This window comes from Oryctolagus cuniculus, chromosome 12 (assembly GCF_051225735.1).
Source record: "Oryctolagus cuniculus isolate XC-2025 breed Fujian yellow rabbit chromosome 12, ASM5122573v1, whole genome shotgun sequence".
NCBI classification, from domain to species: Eukaryota; Metazoa; Chordata; class Mammalia; order Lagomorpha; family Leporidae; genus Oryctolagus; species Oryctolagus cuniculus.
This window is the reverse complement of record NC_142878.1, coordinates 14,863,614-14,880,087: the sequence shown is the minus strand read 5'-3', so window position 1 is coordinate 14,880,087 and position 16,474 is coordinate 14,863,614. Positions and strand designations below refer to the sequence as shown.

General features: G+C 49.4%; 1 protein-coding gene across 2 annotated transcripts in view; it reads left to right on the top strand.

Annotated features, from left to right (window-relative positions):
- The first annotated feature begins 1,324 nt into the window (after window positions 1–1,324).
- ATP10A (ATPase phospholipid transporting 10A (putative)) overlaps window positions 1,325–16,474 on the top strand; it is a 181,331-nt gene continuing 166,181 nt past the window's right edge. Inside the window, exons 1-2 of one of the 2 annotated variants that reach the window (XM_089309245.1) lie at window positions 1,325–1,462; window positions 3,355–3,932. In XM_089309245.1, coding sequence (XP_089165371.1) covers window positions 3,451–3,932 — 482 coding nt within the window. In that variant the 5' untranslated portion in view covers window positions 1,325–1,462; window positions 3,355–3,450. Of the gene's footprint in view, window positions 1,463–2,471; window positions 2,801–3,354; window positions 3,933–16,474 lie in introns of those variants that run through there. The other variant, XM_089309244.1, reaches the window with a different exon arrangement.

Genomic DNA, 16,474 nt, shown 5'->3' with positions numbered 1-16,474 from the left:
ATAATACTAATTCAATGTAAATACGGTAAAAATAGTTGTTACACTGTATTGCTTAATGCTTAACGACAAGAAAAAAAAAATTTGTGCATGTTTGGCACAAAAGTTGTTTTTCTTCCCAAATATTTTCTACTCAAGGTTGGCGGACTGGAGGATGCAGAACCCTTGGAAGTGAAACCTGCCAATTTGGAAGACGGACTGTAGCCCCAGTTTGTCCACACCTGCCTGTCTACCACTCCATCTAAACACCTCGTAATTCATCTCCTCTCTTGCTCCCGCTGTGCTTAATGGGAAAATCAGTAGCTCTCCTCTCATCTCTCTGCTTGCAGCACTCTAAGGCTTCCTGGCGCACTTGGAACAGATCCAGAAGCCTGTCCCTTCCAAAGGCCAGTACAGCCCTGCTCACTGGCCACCTGCAACTTCCCGCTTTTTCTCCTCCACCCACACCTGCTCCTGCCTCCAGACGGACAGCTCCATTTGAGTCTCTGCTCTGATCTGATTCATGCACCCTGCCTGCCTGACCCATGCTCAGAAGGGGTAGTGAGAACCCCAGTTCTGCCCCACACCCTTCCATCGCAGCAGATGACAATGTGAGTGTTCAGCTTCACAGTCTTCCTCAGCTGCCCTCTTTTTTCACATCTCAGATCCTCTCCCAAGTTCAGTGCTGCTAGCTCTAAGACTGCCCCTTCCCCTCTCCTCATTTCCTGTGTCCCTGTCAGGATTCCTACACAAGAACTTAGCAGCCACACAGCAGGGAGTTGGTGGTGATTCTCCAGTGCTCGCCACTTATTGCGAGAGGCCATGGGGAAAGGTTTCTGAATGAACGCCAGGCTCACCTGCTTCTTGAGCTTTGGGGCCTGTTACAGAGCTGCTCCTTCTGCCAGAAAGGTTTTTCCATGCATCTGACCTCATCCAGGTTCTACTCACGTCTCCCCTATTGAAGAGCCGCCCCCCCCCCCCCATCACCCTGTGGGGCCCCATTCACAACTCTCGGCAGGGTTTCAAGATTTCTTATTTCGTGGCTGCCTCTTCCTCCTGGAACACCAGCACCGTGAGAATCTGTTGTCCTCCACAATTCTCCCTTGTGTTCCCAGTGCCCAGAACAGGGCTGCGCAAGCAGCAGGTAGTGAATAAGGATAATGAGGCTCCGTATCCCGGTCAACCTTAGAGCACAGTGGTCCAGGTGGCCAGCCTATGCCAGCCCGGGCAATCAGGAATCTGGGTGTTTCACAGACAAGTCACCACACTCAAAAAACTTAGAAGATCTGCTGGATCCCAGCCAGCACTCAGTGTGTGGAGACCTTTCTGGAGGGGAGCTGAGCTAGGCCTTACTGGAAATACTGAATTTGGATTGGTGAAGAGCAGGAAGGGAAAGATTCCAGACTTAGGAAGCAGTGTGACTCACAGAATCTTGGAACCTCACAGCGGAATGTTGAAGGGATGAGCAAGGCCTGTTCTGAGAAGGGTAAGGAGACCTCTTGCTCTGGGGCTGGGCTGGGACTAGGAAGGGGTGGAAAGAAACCAGCAAGTTGGTGCCAGTTCCCCCCAGGGCCTCAAGGGACCTCCGCCTGAGGAGTCAGCCTTTGACCTTGTAAGCATCGGGGGACTCCCGGGAGCCCCAGGGTAAGGACCTGAAGTGATCAAGCAGTTACTCCCGGCAACACATGTGTATGCCGCTGGTCACAGGGAGGCAGGAAGATCCACCCAGAGCTTCAGGGCGCCCCTGGGCTGTCTCTGGTGGCTGTGGAAATGGAGGGAATCCTCCGGCCTTATGTCCTCATGGGGTTGGATGAGGGGGGAAAGGGTGGAAGCTAGCACTGGAAACCTGGGGAGTTGTAAGAGTCCTTGGTACTCAGTTTGGAATGCCGCTGGCTCCTAGTGAGATCTGAGTGTTTTCCCTAAAGGCAGGTGCTCAGCCAAGCCTTTCTCTGATGGTGACCTTCACCCCTCAGAATGGTGCCACGGGACCTGCTGGGTGGGGTGGGGGCATAGTGTTGAACCTAGCACAGATCATTTCCTCAGCACCTGTCACTCTGCCTTCCACCTGCTGCTGGCTGCTGGTGAACACTGTGGACAGCAGCAAGGCTGGCATAGCTGGAAGGATTGTGAGCCAGGATGCAGAAGGGGTCACTGAGAGAGCAGGGCGGGAGAAGAGGTGATTTGAGCAAATGGAGACAAGATACCAGGGTCAGCAGACTCCCTTGAGGTGGTCTCTTCGGGAGATAACAGACAGAGGAGGGACTGGCCTGGAGGAGTACGGCTTAACAGCATCCCAAATCCAGACAGGCAGAGCCAGGAAGAGCCCCTTTCCCCAACCCTGAAGCCATAGCCTCCAGGGCAAGAAACCCCTGCTTCCTCTCGGAGCAAAGCCCAGCGCTGCCTGCACCCTGCAGGTTCTACTGCAGCCCTGGGCGCCCCCGGCTCCTAGTACCCCAACCTAATCCCCACAGCCGGCCTTTCACAACTCCTCACTCCGATGCCCCATAACTCAGAAGGCGGTCCCTGTGTCCCGTATCTCTGGAGTGCCTTCCTGTCCTTCTCGCCTCTTCTCTGCTACCATCCTCAACTCCCCAGTCCCTGTCTAGGCTGTGGCCGCCTCCCCAGCACTGCAGCGCACAGGGAAGTTCCGGTCCTCGGGGCGTGCCATAGAGGGGAGAGTCCCACATACCCGCACACCAAACCTCTGCGTTCCCTACAGCGGAATCTGTTTCCCTTCCGTTGGGAGGGGAAGGGGGGCATAAGGAAAGACAGGGATGGTCACAGAAAGGAAAAAGTCTACTTCCCTCAAGCCTTGAATCTCAAGGTGGGTGGGGGCTGCGCAGAGGGGTAGGGCAGGTCCTGGCGACCACAAGGGGCTGTGCTGGGCAGGATGTCCCCAGAGGCCCAGTTCTGAGGAAACAGATCGGACAGCGGGAGCCTTGGTATCCCGTGGCTCCTTGAGTCTTGGCTCCTTGGGATTCCCAGAGGAGGGTCCTGACCCAGGGCCCCCTAGACGGGTCTGGGATGGAGCAGGGCTAGTCCGGGAAGAGCGCGCGCTTCTGCTCTGCCGCGTTCTGCACTGATGCTTCTGGGAAACGAAACCAAACATCTCTAAAGTTTCCAGCTCCGGCTTTCCGTTTCCCGCTATCCCGCGAGCCCGAGTAGTCTGGGCGCGAGGCGAAGGCGGGGCCGGGAGCCACCGCGGCGGAAGCGGCCGGGGCCGGCGGGAGGGCGGGCGCGCGCGCCGGGACAAGGGGGCTCTGTGCGGCGGGTTCCCGGGCCCCGCCTGCGCCCCGCCGGGACTGCGGACGGGCGGCGTGGGGCTGGCCGCGGGCCGGGCGGGCGGGGCGCTGACCGCGCTCTCCGTGCGTCCCGCAGGCGGGGAGCCCGCGCCGCCGCGCCCGGGCCGCCGGCGATGATCACCTAGGAGGCTGGCGCGAGAGGCGGAGGAGCCGGGCGCGGCGACACGCGGCCATGGAGCGGGAGCCGGCGGCGGCCGAGGAGCCGGAGCTCCCGTGGCGGCGGCGGAGGCGGCGGAGGCGGCGGCGGCGGCGCCGGGAGGGCAGGACGCGCACGGTGCGCTCCAACCTGCTGCCGCCCCCGGGCGCCGAGGACTCCGCGGCGGGTGCGGCCAAGGGCGAACGGCGGCCGCGGCGGCGGCTGCGCGGGTGTGGCCAGCACCTGGCCGACAACAGGCTGAAGACCACCAAGTACACGCTGCTGTCCTTCCTGCCCAAGAACCTGTTCGAGCAGTTCCACCGCCTGGCCAACGTCTACTTCGTCTTCATCGCGCTGCTCAACTTCGTGCCGGCCGTGAACGCCTTCCAGCCCGGCCTGGCGCTGGCGCCCGTGCTCTTCATCCTGGCGGTCACGGCCTTCAAGGACCTGTGGGAGGACTACAGCCGCCACCGCTCCGACCACGAGATCAACCACCTGGGCTGCCTGGTCTTCAGCAGGTGAGCCGGGCCGGCTGGAGCTTGGTGCTGGCAGCCGTGCGAGTGGCACCGGGCAGGGGTGGCCCTGGGGGCGGTGAAGGCATGGAGCCGCTGAGTTCGCTCCTTAGGACGGACAGGGAGCCCCGGATCCTGGAGCGCTTGGGGGGCGGGGAGGTGATCCCCCGTTCCGACTGTCACTCTGACTCCACTTTTGAGCCAAAACATCCCAGGCCTGGAGTCTGGCGGCAGCTGGGCGTCCTCATTCCGGGTCCGTCCCGCCTCAAGTCAAAAGGAGGGAAATTCAACGCCAGGCACCGGGTCGCTTGAAGTTCCTGCCTCCGTGTTTGGCCAGTGCGGGCCGGGATGTCTAACATCCAACACAGACTTGTAAATAAAGCGCCGGCTTAGGTAACACCTGGGCTAGGGGGCATCCAAGTGAATCTGCCACCAAGTTCTGATGTACCAGGCACGGATCCCATGGAAGGGCAGGGGGGATCCCAGCAGCAGCCGTCCATGGATGCGGCCCTCTGAGGGGACCACACACATGGGCACCGTCCCGCCCCTATTTAGCTTTCTCAATAGTAACCTGCCTGCAGCTGCAAAGAGGCTTTGAGGGGCTTGCAAACCCAGTCAAGGTTAGTACCGGGGAGCTTCCGATGGGTGTCTCTCGCTTTTTCTTTCCATGAGCTTCCCCGGAGCATTGCATCCTCAGGCTGGTCCTGACCAGGATGCCACTGCCTCTTCTCCCCAAGAGAGCCACTTGGCTGTAGACTCATCATGGAGCTGTGTCCAGGAGGCACAAGGCACAGCCTCCGCCCAACGTGCAGCCCGTCTGGCCCTCCTGTTTCACCTTGCTTGACCTGTGCTGTGGGGATAGAGATGGGCCTTTGAGTGAATGACATTCGCCATGTCTGGCTCCCGTCACGCATGGACCCTTGGAAACTCCTGAACTCTGGTTGTTCCTTTAAAAGACAGCGGTCATGGTTGCTCCTGCCTCATAGGGTGGCTTAGATGGAGACCATGAATGCCTGTCCCTGCTCTCCAGTGCCTTCAGCCTTCCCAGCAACACTGCAGTGATTGGGTTTCATGCTTAGTTGATGTACACGGAGGATCAGAAAGGTTAAGTAATTTGCCTAGGGTCACACAGCTACAAGGTGGCAGGACTGGGATTTGACCCAGGTCATCCTCACTGCACAGCTTTTCTGATATCCTGTGCTTGTTCTTCTCAAACTTCTCCAAGAATCTCTTGACGAGCTCGTTGAAAATAATCATTCTCCAAAGTTTTTACAGCAGCTCTGAGACTGGGTCTAGGAGTCTGCGTTTTATTAGAATGGAGGTGAGTCTTACATGATGGCCTGCACTTTGAGGAATGCCCCTCCACTTATCCTCAGGAGTGTGATTTTGGTGGCAAGGGCTGTGGCGTTTCCTGGCTGCTGTTCACCAGAAGCCTCAGCAGGGAAGGGAGGGGCCACCCCTACACAAATGCCCTCAATGTCCCCAGAGAAGATTCGAGGCAGCAGATGACTGTCCTCCCAACCACGTAACCCTTGTGGGACTCCAGAAGGCCTTTAGACGTAACCCTGTGGGACTCCAGTAGGCCTTTAGACGTAACCCTTGTGGGATCCAGTAGGCCTTTAGACGTAACCCTTGTGATCCAGTAGGCCTTTAGACGCAACCCTTGTGGGATCCAGTAGGCCTTTAGACGTAACCCTTGTGGGATCCAGTAGGCCTTTAGACGTAACCCTTGTGGGATCCAGTAGGCCTTTAGACGTAACCCTTGTGGGACTCCAGTAGGCCTTTAGACATAACCGTTGTGGGATCCAGTAGGCCTTTAGACGTAACCCTTGTGGGACTCCAGTAGGCCTTTAGACGTAACTCTGTGGGACTCCAGTAGGCCTTTAGACGTAACCCTTGTGGGACTCCAGTAGGCCTTTAGACGTAACCCTGTGGGACTCCAGTAGGCCTTTAGACGTAACCCTTGTGGGATCCAGTAGGCCTTTAGATGCAACCCTGTGGGATCCAGTAGGCCTTTAGACGTAACCGTTGTGGGATCCAGTAGGCCTTTAGACGTAACCCTTGTGGGATCCAGTAGGCCTTTAGATGCAACCCTGTGGGATCCAGTAGGCCTTTAGACGTAACCGTTGTGGGATCCAGTAGGCCTTTAGACGTAACCTTGTGGGATCCAGTAGGCCTTTAGACGTAACTCTTGTGGGACTCCAGTAGGCCTTTAGATGTATGCCACTTGCTGTCACTGCCAAGCCCATTGCTCCTGTAGCCTCCTTTTTAGAAATACTCAGACCTCAGGAGTAATTTCTTTTCAATTGAGAAAGTGCTCAGCCCTTCATATCCTCTGATCCTTTTAACAACTATCCCCATCTCCTTGCAGATCAGCAAATTGAGGCTGGCCTCTAAAAGCAGCTCTCTTGAGTCCATGACTTTGCAACACATCATGGAAGTCTGTAGCATCAACTTCCATTGGACCACTCCCATCCAGGTTCCCCTCCCCTTCCACTGTATCCCACCAGAGGGCCCAGTGCAGCCCTCCACATGTCCGCGGGAAAAGCTTCCCAACACCCTGCAGCCACCAGGTCAATTCCTTGAACCCTCTCCTGGTGACAGAACGGACCTTCCACAAGGGGCGGGTCCGTGGAGTTGTTCTTGGTGGTGTGAGGGGTAGGGGTGGGTGCTGTGTGTGGAGAAGGGCAGGCTCCTCAGCTCCCTGTCAGGTGCTGCCTTCTTCTCTATTGCAGGAACAGTCAGCATTTTTCATTTGCTTCTGTTTTGAGGACAGCCAGCCCTGTGCCCCATTTCTATTTATTGTTTCTTTGGAAGGCAGGTCAAATTCTTCCAGTCTCGGAAAGTCTGGAATTGATGTTACCGGGCCCTGGGGATGGAAGAAGGACGAAGTTGAGTCCCACCCAGAGCTCACTATAGGAACCAGCTGCACCCTGGGGCGTGTCTGTCGGGTGACACCCTAGGCAGGCTCCTGGCCCGAGGATGCAGGATGCATGTCTGGAGAGGCCTCCCCGAGGAGAGCAAGAGACCCGGGCTGGAGTCTGCCGACAAGGAAAGATGTGACCATGCAGGAAAGGATTGTAGGGGTGAGGGGATTGCGTGACAGGGTAAGGGCACTGAGACCAGGAACAGATTACAAGGATCATGAGAAGCTGGCATGGAGATAGACCAGAGAAGCCTTGGAAAGGACTTCCACGTCAGGGCAGAGCATGTTCAGTGCTTTGGTTACCACCGAGAGGATCAGAGGCAGGGCTGTGAACCATCTGGCTCTGTTCTGTGTTGTGTCTCCAAGTGTCGTTGCTCTACTCGCTGTGCCAAGGGGCGTGCAGTCAAAGCATGTGCTCCTGCAGAGTTAGCTCCAACTTGACTTCAGAAGCCTCCCCCACGGACACCATCCCAGAGGGAGACGTCCCTTTGTGAGTGCTGTGGAGCCTGCAGCAATCACTGATCAACCACTTCTGCCAGTATTTAAGTGGTGCTTCCCAATCAAGTGATCCTCGGGCCCCTTCTCAATGAGAATCTCCTATTGTGCTTGTGAGTAATGCGGCTTTCTTGGCCATGGACTCTCTTCCCACGTGCTGAGCTGATTTTATCCTCTTATTGACTTCAGATTCCATTTTTTTTTTTTTTGACAGATAGAGTTAGACAGTGAGAGAGAGACAGAGAAAAAGGTCTTCCTTCTGTTGGTTCACCCCCCAAATGGCCGCTACGGCTGGTGCTGCGCCGACCCAAAGCCAGGAGCCAGGTGCCTCCTCCTGGTCTTCCACACCTGGTCTCTCATGTGGGTGCAGGGGCCCAAATACTTGGGCCATCCTCCACTGCCCTCCTGGGCCACAGCAGAGAGCTGGACTGGAAAAGGAGCAGCCGGGACTAGAACCTGGCACCCACATGAGATGCCAATGCCGCAGGTGGAGGATTAGCCAAGTGAGCCACAGCGCCAGGCCCCAGATTCCATTTTCGAAAGTCCTTCTGAGCACCACTCAGGGGGCTGAGAGGAAGCAGTCGGTTGGTTAGGTCCAGCCTGAGTCCTCCACCTGGTGGGAAGAGGCCACCAACTCAGCATCACTCAATCGTGTCCCATTGGGGTGGGGGCAGGTGTCAGAAGCCCCTCTGGTCAGGCCAGCCTGAGAAGCCATCTGCATGCAGGCCACCTGTGGGAAGAAAAAGGCCGCAGGAGCTTGGTGCCCTTCCCCTACACTGGCGGGACTCTAGGGTGATGTGGCCTCAGGCGGCTGGATAGGGGCTTAGACTTTATTTTGCTGACACTGGTCTCCAACACAGAGTGTCCAGTGGAACAAGGCAGAAGCTACAGGAATTGGGACTGAGGTGGCAGCAGAGGCGCCGTAACAGGTCTACAGTGGATGGTACTGGAAGAGGAGAGGGGATGGAACAGAGACAGCCTTGGGGCAGTGGAGGTTCTGGCCGTGGGAACGCAGAACCATGGGCACATGGTTCCAGGGGCCCTGCAGACCTGCAGATGCTCAAGTCCCTGGTATAAGATGACACTGTATTTGCATATAACCTACACACATGCCCCTGAGTGCTTTAAATCATCTCCAAATGATGTGGAAGACCTAGTAGAATATACATGGTTGTGACACTTGTTTATCTCTTATCATTGTTTAATGATAAGAAAAATGTCTGTACGTATAACGATGGAGTTCTCCTTCACCCCTTAGCATTTCCCATCTGTGGTTGTTGAGTCCAGGGATGTGGAACCCATGGATGCGAAAGGCCAAGAGGAGACGTTGTGAGGGAACTGGCCTGGGAAGGCCAAGGGGAGAGGCAGGGAAAAGACTCAGCCATCTCTAAGCAAAGCTAGCGCAGCGCTCCCAGAAATGGAGTGAGTGAGGTGGGGGCCTGGTCCTATGGCTTCCATCTCTGCCCCAAACCGTTCCTGGGTCATGGTGTCTTTTCTTCCTATTTCTCTTTGGCTTCCACATAATGTTAGTGGCGCCTTTCAGCACCAGCATGACGTAACCAGTGGCGTTTCTGAGATGACTTTTCCCGGAATCTTTCAGCCTTGTACTTAGGTGTGAGTGTAGCCTCCTGGGGTCTTCCTGTCATCTTGTGGGCAAGCAGTCAGGAGTGCCCTCTGCTTATTTTGGAATTACACTCTTCCCTTTCCTTTGATTCTCACTTCATGTTCCCAGCTCACCAGGGTTATCTGTCCAACCTGTGTGTCCTGCGCTTCCTGACTTGTTTCTGAAGAGCGCAGCCGATAAGAAGGGGATCCTCATAGCCAGCAAAGCACTTCTTTCCTTTTGTCTCTTGTTTGTCTTGTTCCCCCCACCCCGTCCCCACCCCCTTTTGTCTCCTCGCTTGCTTTCCTTGTGAGCCTCATTACTTCCTCTCCTTGCTGGACATATTCTGTCCTCTTAATGCTGCAAGAGGCTAGCAGCAGACAGCATCTTTCTGTCACTTGGAGTGACAGATTTGCAGAAGCAGAGACATCAAGACAAAGCCAAACAGGTGGGGATACTCATGCTGCCAGAACTGACCTCCTACCAGTATGTTAGTGCCTAGGACATTGGGTATGTTGCCTCTGCCATTCATGTTTTTCTGGAAATCGTTTTTCTTTTGAAATCTGTTATGTGTTGTATATTATCGCAGATGAAAAAGAAGAGCCTTTCTTTCCTTCAAGACCTGATTGCCAGCCGAAGGCAGTCTTGTTCATGGATGGCTCTTTCCGTACTTTGACCAAGGTTGTGCTACTGGGAGATGCGGTACTATGATTTGAACCCAGGTCCATCCTGCTGTGACCCCATGTTTGGAGATCTATATATATATATACATATATATGTGTATATATTATATATGATAGAAATATATCTATGATACAAAGTTTCACACACAGAGTGATCTGCACATTCAGTGAACTTTGGTATACCTATAATAGAGTTTCAACAATTAGCAACTCGTGGCCAAGGTTGTTTAATCTCTATGCCACCTCCCTCTTATTTTGAAGCAAATTCCAAACATCATATTTATATTTCATCTATAAAAGTGTCAGTATTTTTCTTGAGAAAAGCATGAACATTTTAAAAATAAGCTACAAATACTGTTTCATGTTTAAAAATAGCAACATTATCCATTCCTTAATATTATTAAATTTTTCAATTTCCCCTTTGCTTACCAATGTGATGTTTTCCCCAGTTTGTGTGTTTGAATCAGACTCATCGTTTATTGTGATGTATCTGACATATCTCCATTAATCCATAGATTGTCTCCTCTAAAACTTCCTTTCCCCTTCCTCCCTTTTTTATCTTGCAATTTATTTTACTGGGTTACTTTTCCTGTGGGATTTCCTGCAGCCCGAGTATTACTGAGCTTGGATTGCGGGTTCTTAGGGCTTTGCTCTGTCCAGTCATACCACCCACCAATGGGATGCTTTTACTTCTTCCTTTCCAACCTGATGCCTGATTTTTCTTTTTCTTCCTCATCACCCAGCCAAAAGCCCCATTGTAATGCTGAATAGGAATGCTGAGAATGGGCGTCTTTGTCTTGTTCTTGATTGTGGAAAGGGGTGCGGAGCATTACCTCTCACCATTGAGTTTGATGATAGCAGTAGGTTATTACAGACAGTATTTGTCAGGTTGATGAAGTTCCTTTATATTCCCATTTTGTTGAGTGTTTTTATCAAGAAAGGACTAGAAACCCTGAACTCAATCAGGGTCTCCCACATGAGTAGCAGGGATGCAAGTACTTGAAGCACTTGCGTCATTACCTGTTCCTCCCCCTCCCCCAATCCGGTGTGCATTAGCTGAGAACTGGGTGCATGTGGGAGTCCCAAGCAGTGTCAACCACCAGGCCAAATGCCCTCCCCTACTCTTTCACTCTCTTTCTTTCTTTATCAAGTGTTAGTGAAGAAATGATAGTAATTTATCATTAAATGTTTGAAAATTCAGCATTGAAGATAGCTTCAATCTGAGCCTGGATTTTTCTTTGGGATGAGTTCTAAAATTACTAATGCAGTGTGTACTTGTTATAGATCTGTTCAGATTTTCTATTTTTTCTTGAGTAAGTTGTGATACTTTGTGTCTTTTTAGGAAATTGTTAATTTCATCTAAATTATCTGATTTGTTGGCATATAGTTGTTCATAGTTTTCGCTTGAATCCTCTCTATTTCTGCAAGGTTGGTAGTGATGTGTCCTTTATTACTTAAACATTAGTAATTTGAGTTTTCTCTGTTTTTTGCTTGGTCAGTCTTACTAAAGGTTTCCTAATTTTTGTTGATATTGTCAAAGAACCAATTTTTTGTAGTGTTGATTTTCTCTATTGTTTTTCTATTCTCAATTTCAGTTATTTCTGCCCTAATCTTTGTTATTTCTTTCCTCCTGTTTGACTTGGAAGGAGATAATATGTTTGCTGTTCTTTTTATAGTGTAAAGTTAGATTATTGATTTGAGATTTTTCTTGTTAATTTAAGTATTTACATCTATGGTTTTCTCCATCAGAACTGCCTTAGTTGCATCCCATAAGTTTGAGTTCATTATATTTTCATTTTTATTCACCTCAAGGTATTTTCTAGTTTACTTTGTGATTTCTTCTTTGATAGGGAAGAGTGTTGTTTAATTTTCACATATTTGTAAATTTTCCAATTTTTTCCTGTTATTAATTTCTTTTTTTACCTTGTTATTAATTTCTAATTTTATCTCACAGTGGTCTGACATATATTGTAGGGCATTATTCTTTTGACTGTATTGAAGCTTTTGATAGCATAACCTGGAGAAATCCCATGTGCTCTTGAGAAAAATGGGTATTATATTTGTTGTGTAAAATGTTTTATAGATGTTAATTCTTGTAGTTTTAAAATGTTCACATTTTTTATTTCCTTGTTGAACTTCTTGCTAGTTGTTCAAGTTATTATTGACATTAGGGTGTTGGTGTCTCCAACTACTATTGTTGAGTTGGTTTATTTTACCCTTTAATTCCATCACTTGTTGCTTTATGTATTTTGGGGCTCTGTTGCTAGATGCATAAGTGAATAGGAGGTATACTCTCAGAAGCCCATCATAAGCTGAAAGTTATTCTAAGTAAAAAATGTGTTTAATACAGTTAAGTTTACAACACAGTCTACTGTAGAGTATCAGTTGTTCACCTTTGTGATCATAAAACTTACTGGGAGCTGTAGCTACTGCCACTGCCCAGTTTTTCAAGAAACCAAGTATTGCTGGCCCAGGAAAAGATCAAAATTCAAATTATTGTTTCTACTGAATGCGTATTGCTTTCCTACCATCATAAAGTTGAAAAAGTCCTAAGTTGAACCACTGTTAAGACAGGGGATATCTATAACTGCTCTGTCTTCCTAATAGATTGATTATATCATAAAACACATTTGTTTGTCTCTATCAATTTTTTTCTTACAGTATACTTTGTCTCAAAGTAATATTGCCTCTCCAGCACTCTTTTGGTTATTATTTGCATGACATGTTTTTTTCATCTTTTTATTTTCAACCAATTTGTATATTTTAATAGGCAATTTAATTTTTAAAAAAATTTATTTTCAGAAGCAGAGAGACAGAAGGACAGACAAATAGGGAGAGCTCCTCTTATCTGGTTTCACTCATCAAATGCCTGCAGTGCCTGAGGCTGGGCCAGGCTGAAGCCAAGTCTCCTGTGTGGGTGGCAGGGACTGGACTTCTTGAACCATCACTGCTGCCTCCCAGGGTGTGCATTACCAGGAAGCTGGAATCAGGAGGAGAACTGAGACTCAAATGCTTGATGGTCGGAGATGAGGGCATCCCAGTGACGTCTTCACTGCCAGGCCAAATACCTGTCCCCCATTTGATTTTTGAATCTAAAGGATATGTCTTGTATACAACATATAGTTACATCATAGTTTAAAAAAGTTAATCTGCCAATTTTTGCCTCTTGATTGTGATATTTAATTCATTACCACTTTATGTAATTACTGATAAAGCAGGATTTATATCCGCCAACTTGCTATTGGTTTTCTATGCGTCACGTGTTGCTCTTCCTATATTCTCCATTACTGCCTTCTTCTTTACATAGAAATTGTTTAGGACACCATTTTGATTCCATTGTTGTCTCTCTCTCTCTACACAAACACACACACACACACACACACACACACACAGACTAGTAGCTTCCTCAGTGGTGATTACAAATATCATCTTAATTTAAAATAATCTAGTTCAGATGAATACAGTCCCCATAGCCTGTAGACACTTTGCTCAAATGTAGTTCCATTCTCTCCCTTTCCTTAGTTCTATTATACACATTACACCTTTATAGACTCTAAGTTTATCGACAAGATTTCTATTGTAGCTTTATGGAATTGTACCTTAAATCCCAGTAGGAAAAGTGAGCAGTCAGTCACCCAAAACTGCATCTGTCTTGTTTGCCCCATTTGTGTTCCTGGCTCGCATAGCAGCAGCGTTAACAGTTGCTGCTGGCCATTTCTGATGCACTCTGCAGACAGAGCCCTCCCCTGTGGAGACAGTGCGCTTGGGATAGGACTTTTTGAGGCTCTAAGAAACCCAGCTTATCCCTGCTGGTGGCAAGAAGTCAGCTGTTTGTCACAGGCCCTGCAGAGCTAGGGAGTGGGCATGGCAGGCAGTCAGCTTGAAACGGCACAAATCCTACCGTGTTCCTGAGTGAGTTCAGCAGCGTTTCTTGGAGAAAACGTCCTCAGACCGCGGCAAGCCTTTAAGATCCACACTTCGGATTTCCAAACTATGATTTGGAGATGTTTGCTGCTGTTCTGTGATTTCTCCTAGGTATACAGATTTATGGAAGTCCTCACTCTGGCGGTCTTACTTCCAATTAGTTATTTTCTAGAATTCCTCTCACTTTGGGTTGGTCTGTTCCTCTTGAGTAGATTGCGATTTTGGGTCCTTGGCAGAATACAGCCCAAGTGGTGTGCTAGTCTCAGCGTGTGGTATCTGGGTGTATGAGGCTGGAATTCCTTTCACTGATGGTGGAAACCTCGCTCACTAGGTGAGGGTGGTGTCTGTTGGGTTTCTGCCCTCTGAATTTATTGCTTTTCCCTTTGTAATTAATAATACTGAGAAGAGGTGCTTTGAGACGTATGTGGTTTCCTTATTTGTCCTCAGACGTCTGCCCCGTAATGGCAGCATCTGTCAGTGGGTCTTGGCCACAGTAATTATTGTGGCTCCTCCCACTCCCCATTCCTTCTGTAGTTGTTTATTAGAAATCTTGGAAGAGCTGCCTTTTATCTCTGTCATCTCACTGTAGAGGATTTGTTTCATTCCATGGGTCATGATTGAATGCTGTTGTCACTTATCTTGCTGCTCACATTGTTCCACTTCGGCCATTGGGAGCCCTTCCAGGCTGCTCCTTGTCCTTAGCCCCCAGCCTTTCTTGAGCCCTTTCTCTCTTTCTGACTACCCAAGATGCTCCAGGCTCATCTTCTGTTTTGCCTGTCTCAGCTCAGGAATTCACCATTCTCCTAGGAGCTATTTTACAGGGTTTTTTTTTTTTTTTTTTTCAACTTGTTATTATAAATCCATGAATTTGAATATAATTGACGGTTTCAGTTCATTTGGGATTATTTTTGTGCTTGATGCTCTTTGGTCAGTAAGAAACAATCACGTTGACTCCTGACTCCTTTTAATATAATATAGAATCATTTCCTGTGTCCATATCCCAGGCTCATCTTCTATGTACTTGTATACCTGGAACCCCAGGAGGCCTTGTCATTTTGTTGTACATTATTTACTTACTTGAAAGAGAGACAGAGAGAGAGAGAACGAGAACTGGCTCTCATCCGCTGGTTCCCTCCCTAACTCTCACAGTAGTTGCAGCTGGGCTGGGGCCAGAGCTGCGAGCCAGCAACACTATCCAGGTTTTCCATGTGGGTGACAGGAATCCAATTACTTGAGCCATCACTGCTGCCTCCCAGGGTGTGCTTTAGCAGGAAGCTGGAGTCAGGAGCCAAAGCAGAGAACAGAACCCAGATACTCCAGTGTGGGACACAGATAGCTTACTACTACTAGGCTGAACATCAACTCCAAGCCTTGTTATTTTTATACAAGTCTTTTGTAGCTTTCACTGGCCTCTGCAGCCCAATGTGTCTATTCCTAGCTGCCCTGACATGGCCTAGTTTGATCTTCGTCTGATTCATTATGGTGATCACCAACTCTACAGCTTTCTCTTTCCTGTGAGGGAGGGATCAAGTGGTCTGATCTGGCGACAGTACACCCTTGCAGGCAAACTGGCAAAATGCTTATATTATCAGAGTGATCGCCCGCATTCCTGGTGCCTGGGGCGTGTGGGCCAGGGCTGCTTTAAGGGGCGTGATGTCCTCATGCTGCCGAGGACACTCCCAGCCCATGAAGAGCTGCCCTTTCTGAAAGGCCAGTCAGGCTGCCATTGAAAAGCACGCTTCAAAGAACGTTTTAAAAGCCAAGGTTTTCCGACAGGTCTGGATTCCTTGACTTGGGAGGACTGAGAAAGGGCTGCGTGACTGTTAGAGCCCAGCCTTGCACAGTGTGGTGGCCCAGCTTCTTGTGGGAGTCTTTTTACAGGAGAGCCCAGTGTGCTTATGAATACAAGACTCACCTTACTAAATATAGTACATTGCGAGAACTTACAGGAAAAATGAAGAGGCTATTTTGATTTCTACTTTTTTTGAATACCCTGAGTTTGGGTTTCTATGTTTACTTGTTTTGCCTTCTCCTGGAGCCCAATTTATATGCATTTCCCTGAACTTGTCCTCTAGTGATTTTTCTACCAGGCATACTTGATTTTGCTGTGCTTTACTTATCAAATTACTTGTATTAAGTAATAATGAATTCTTTTGCCCAGTTTAAGCTAATCAGACAATTAAAGTCCCCCCAGTGAGGTTGAACCCCTGCTGTCTGTTAGATGCTTCTGTCTTTATCACAGTCCCCTCATTTCCATTGGAGGGAGAGAAACATTACGTAGGAGGGGTGGGTAGAGGGAGGACAGTGGCTTCTGAGTGTGGTGTGAGGCAGCGGGGAGATACTGCACACACAGGGTGGGGTGTGAGGCCTAGCAGGCAGGTGGATATCTGTCAAGCTTAGCTGCCGCTCATCGTTTTTATTACTATTACCACCACTATCATTATTGTTGCGACTGAGATCTTTTGGTCAGAATGTTTTTTTTTTATAAAACAGCAACCAATTACCAGCTAAAACAAACACTTTAAGAGTTATCTGGCCTGTGTAGTTTTGTCATGGGTACATGTGTGATTTTGAAGTATTGAAAGTAGCCCATGGACCCCCATCATAACTTGATGGAATACTAAAAATCCAGGGACATTCTTGGTTGGTTCTCAGCTATAACCTGGCCTAGTTTCAGCTGTTGTGGGCATTTGGGGATGAGATCTCTCTCTCTCTATCTTTCAAAATAAGTAAATAAATAAATGTACATTTTGAAAGGCAATATGGTATATTTTGTAAATACAGTTGGATTGGGCTAGCACTGCAGGTAAAGCCACTGCCTGTGGCTCTGACATCCTATATGGGCACTGGTTCAGGTCCTGGCTACTCCACTTCTGATGCAGCTCCCTGCTGATGCACCTAAACATCAGTAGAGGAT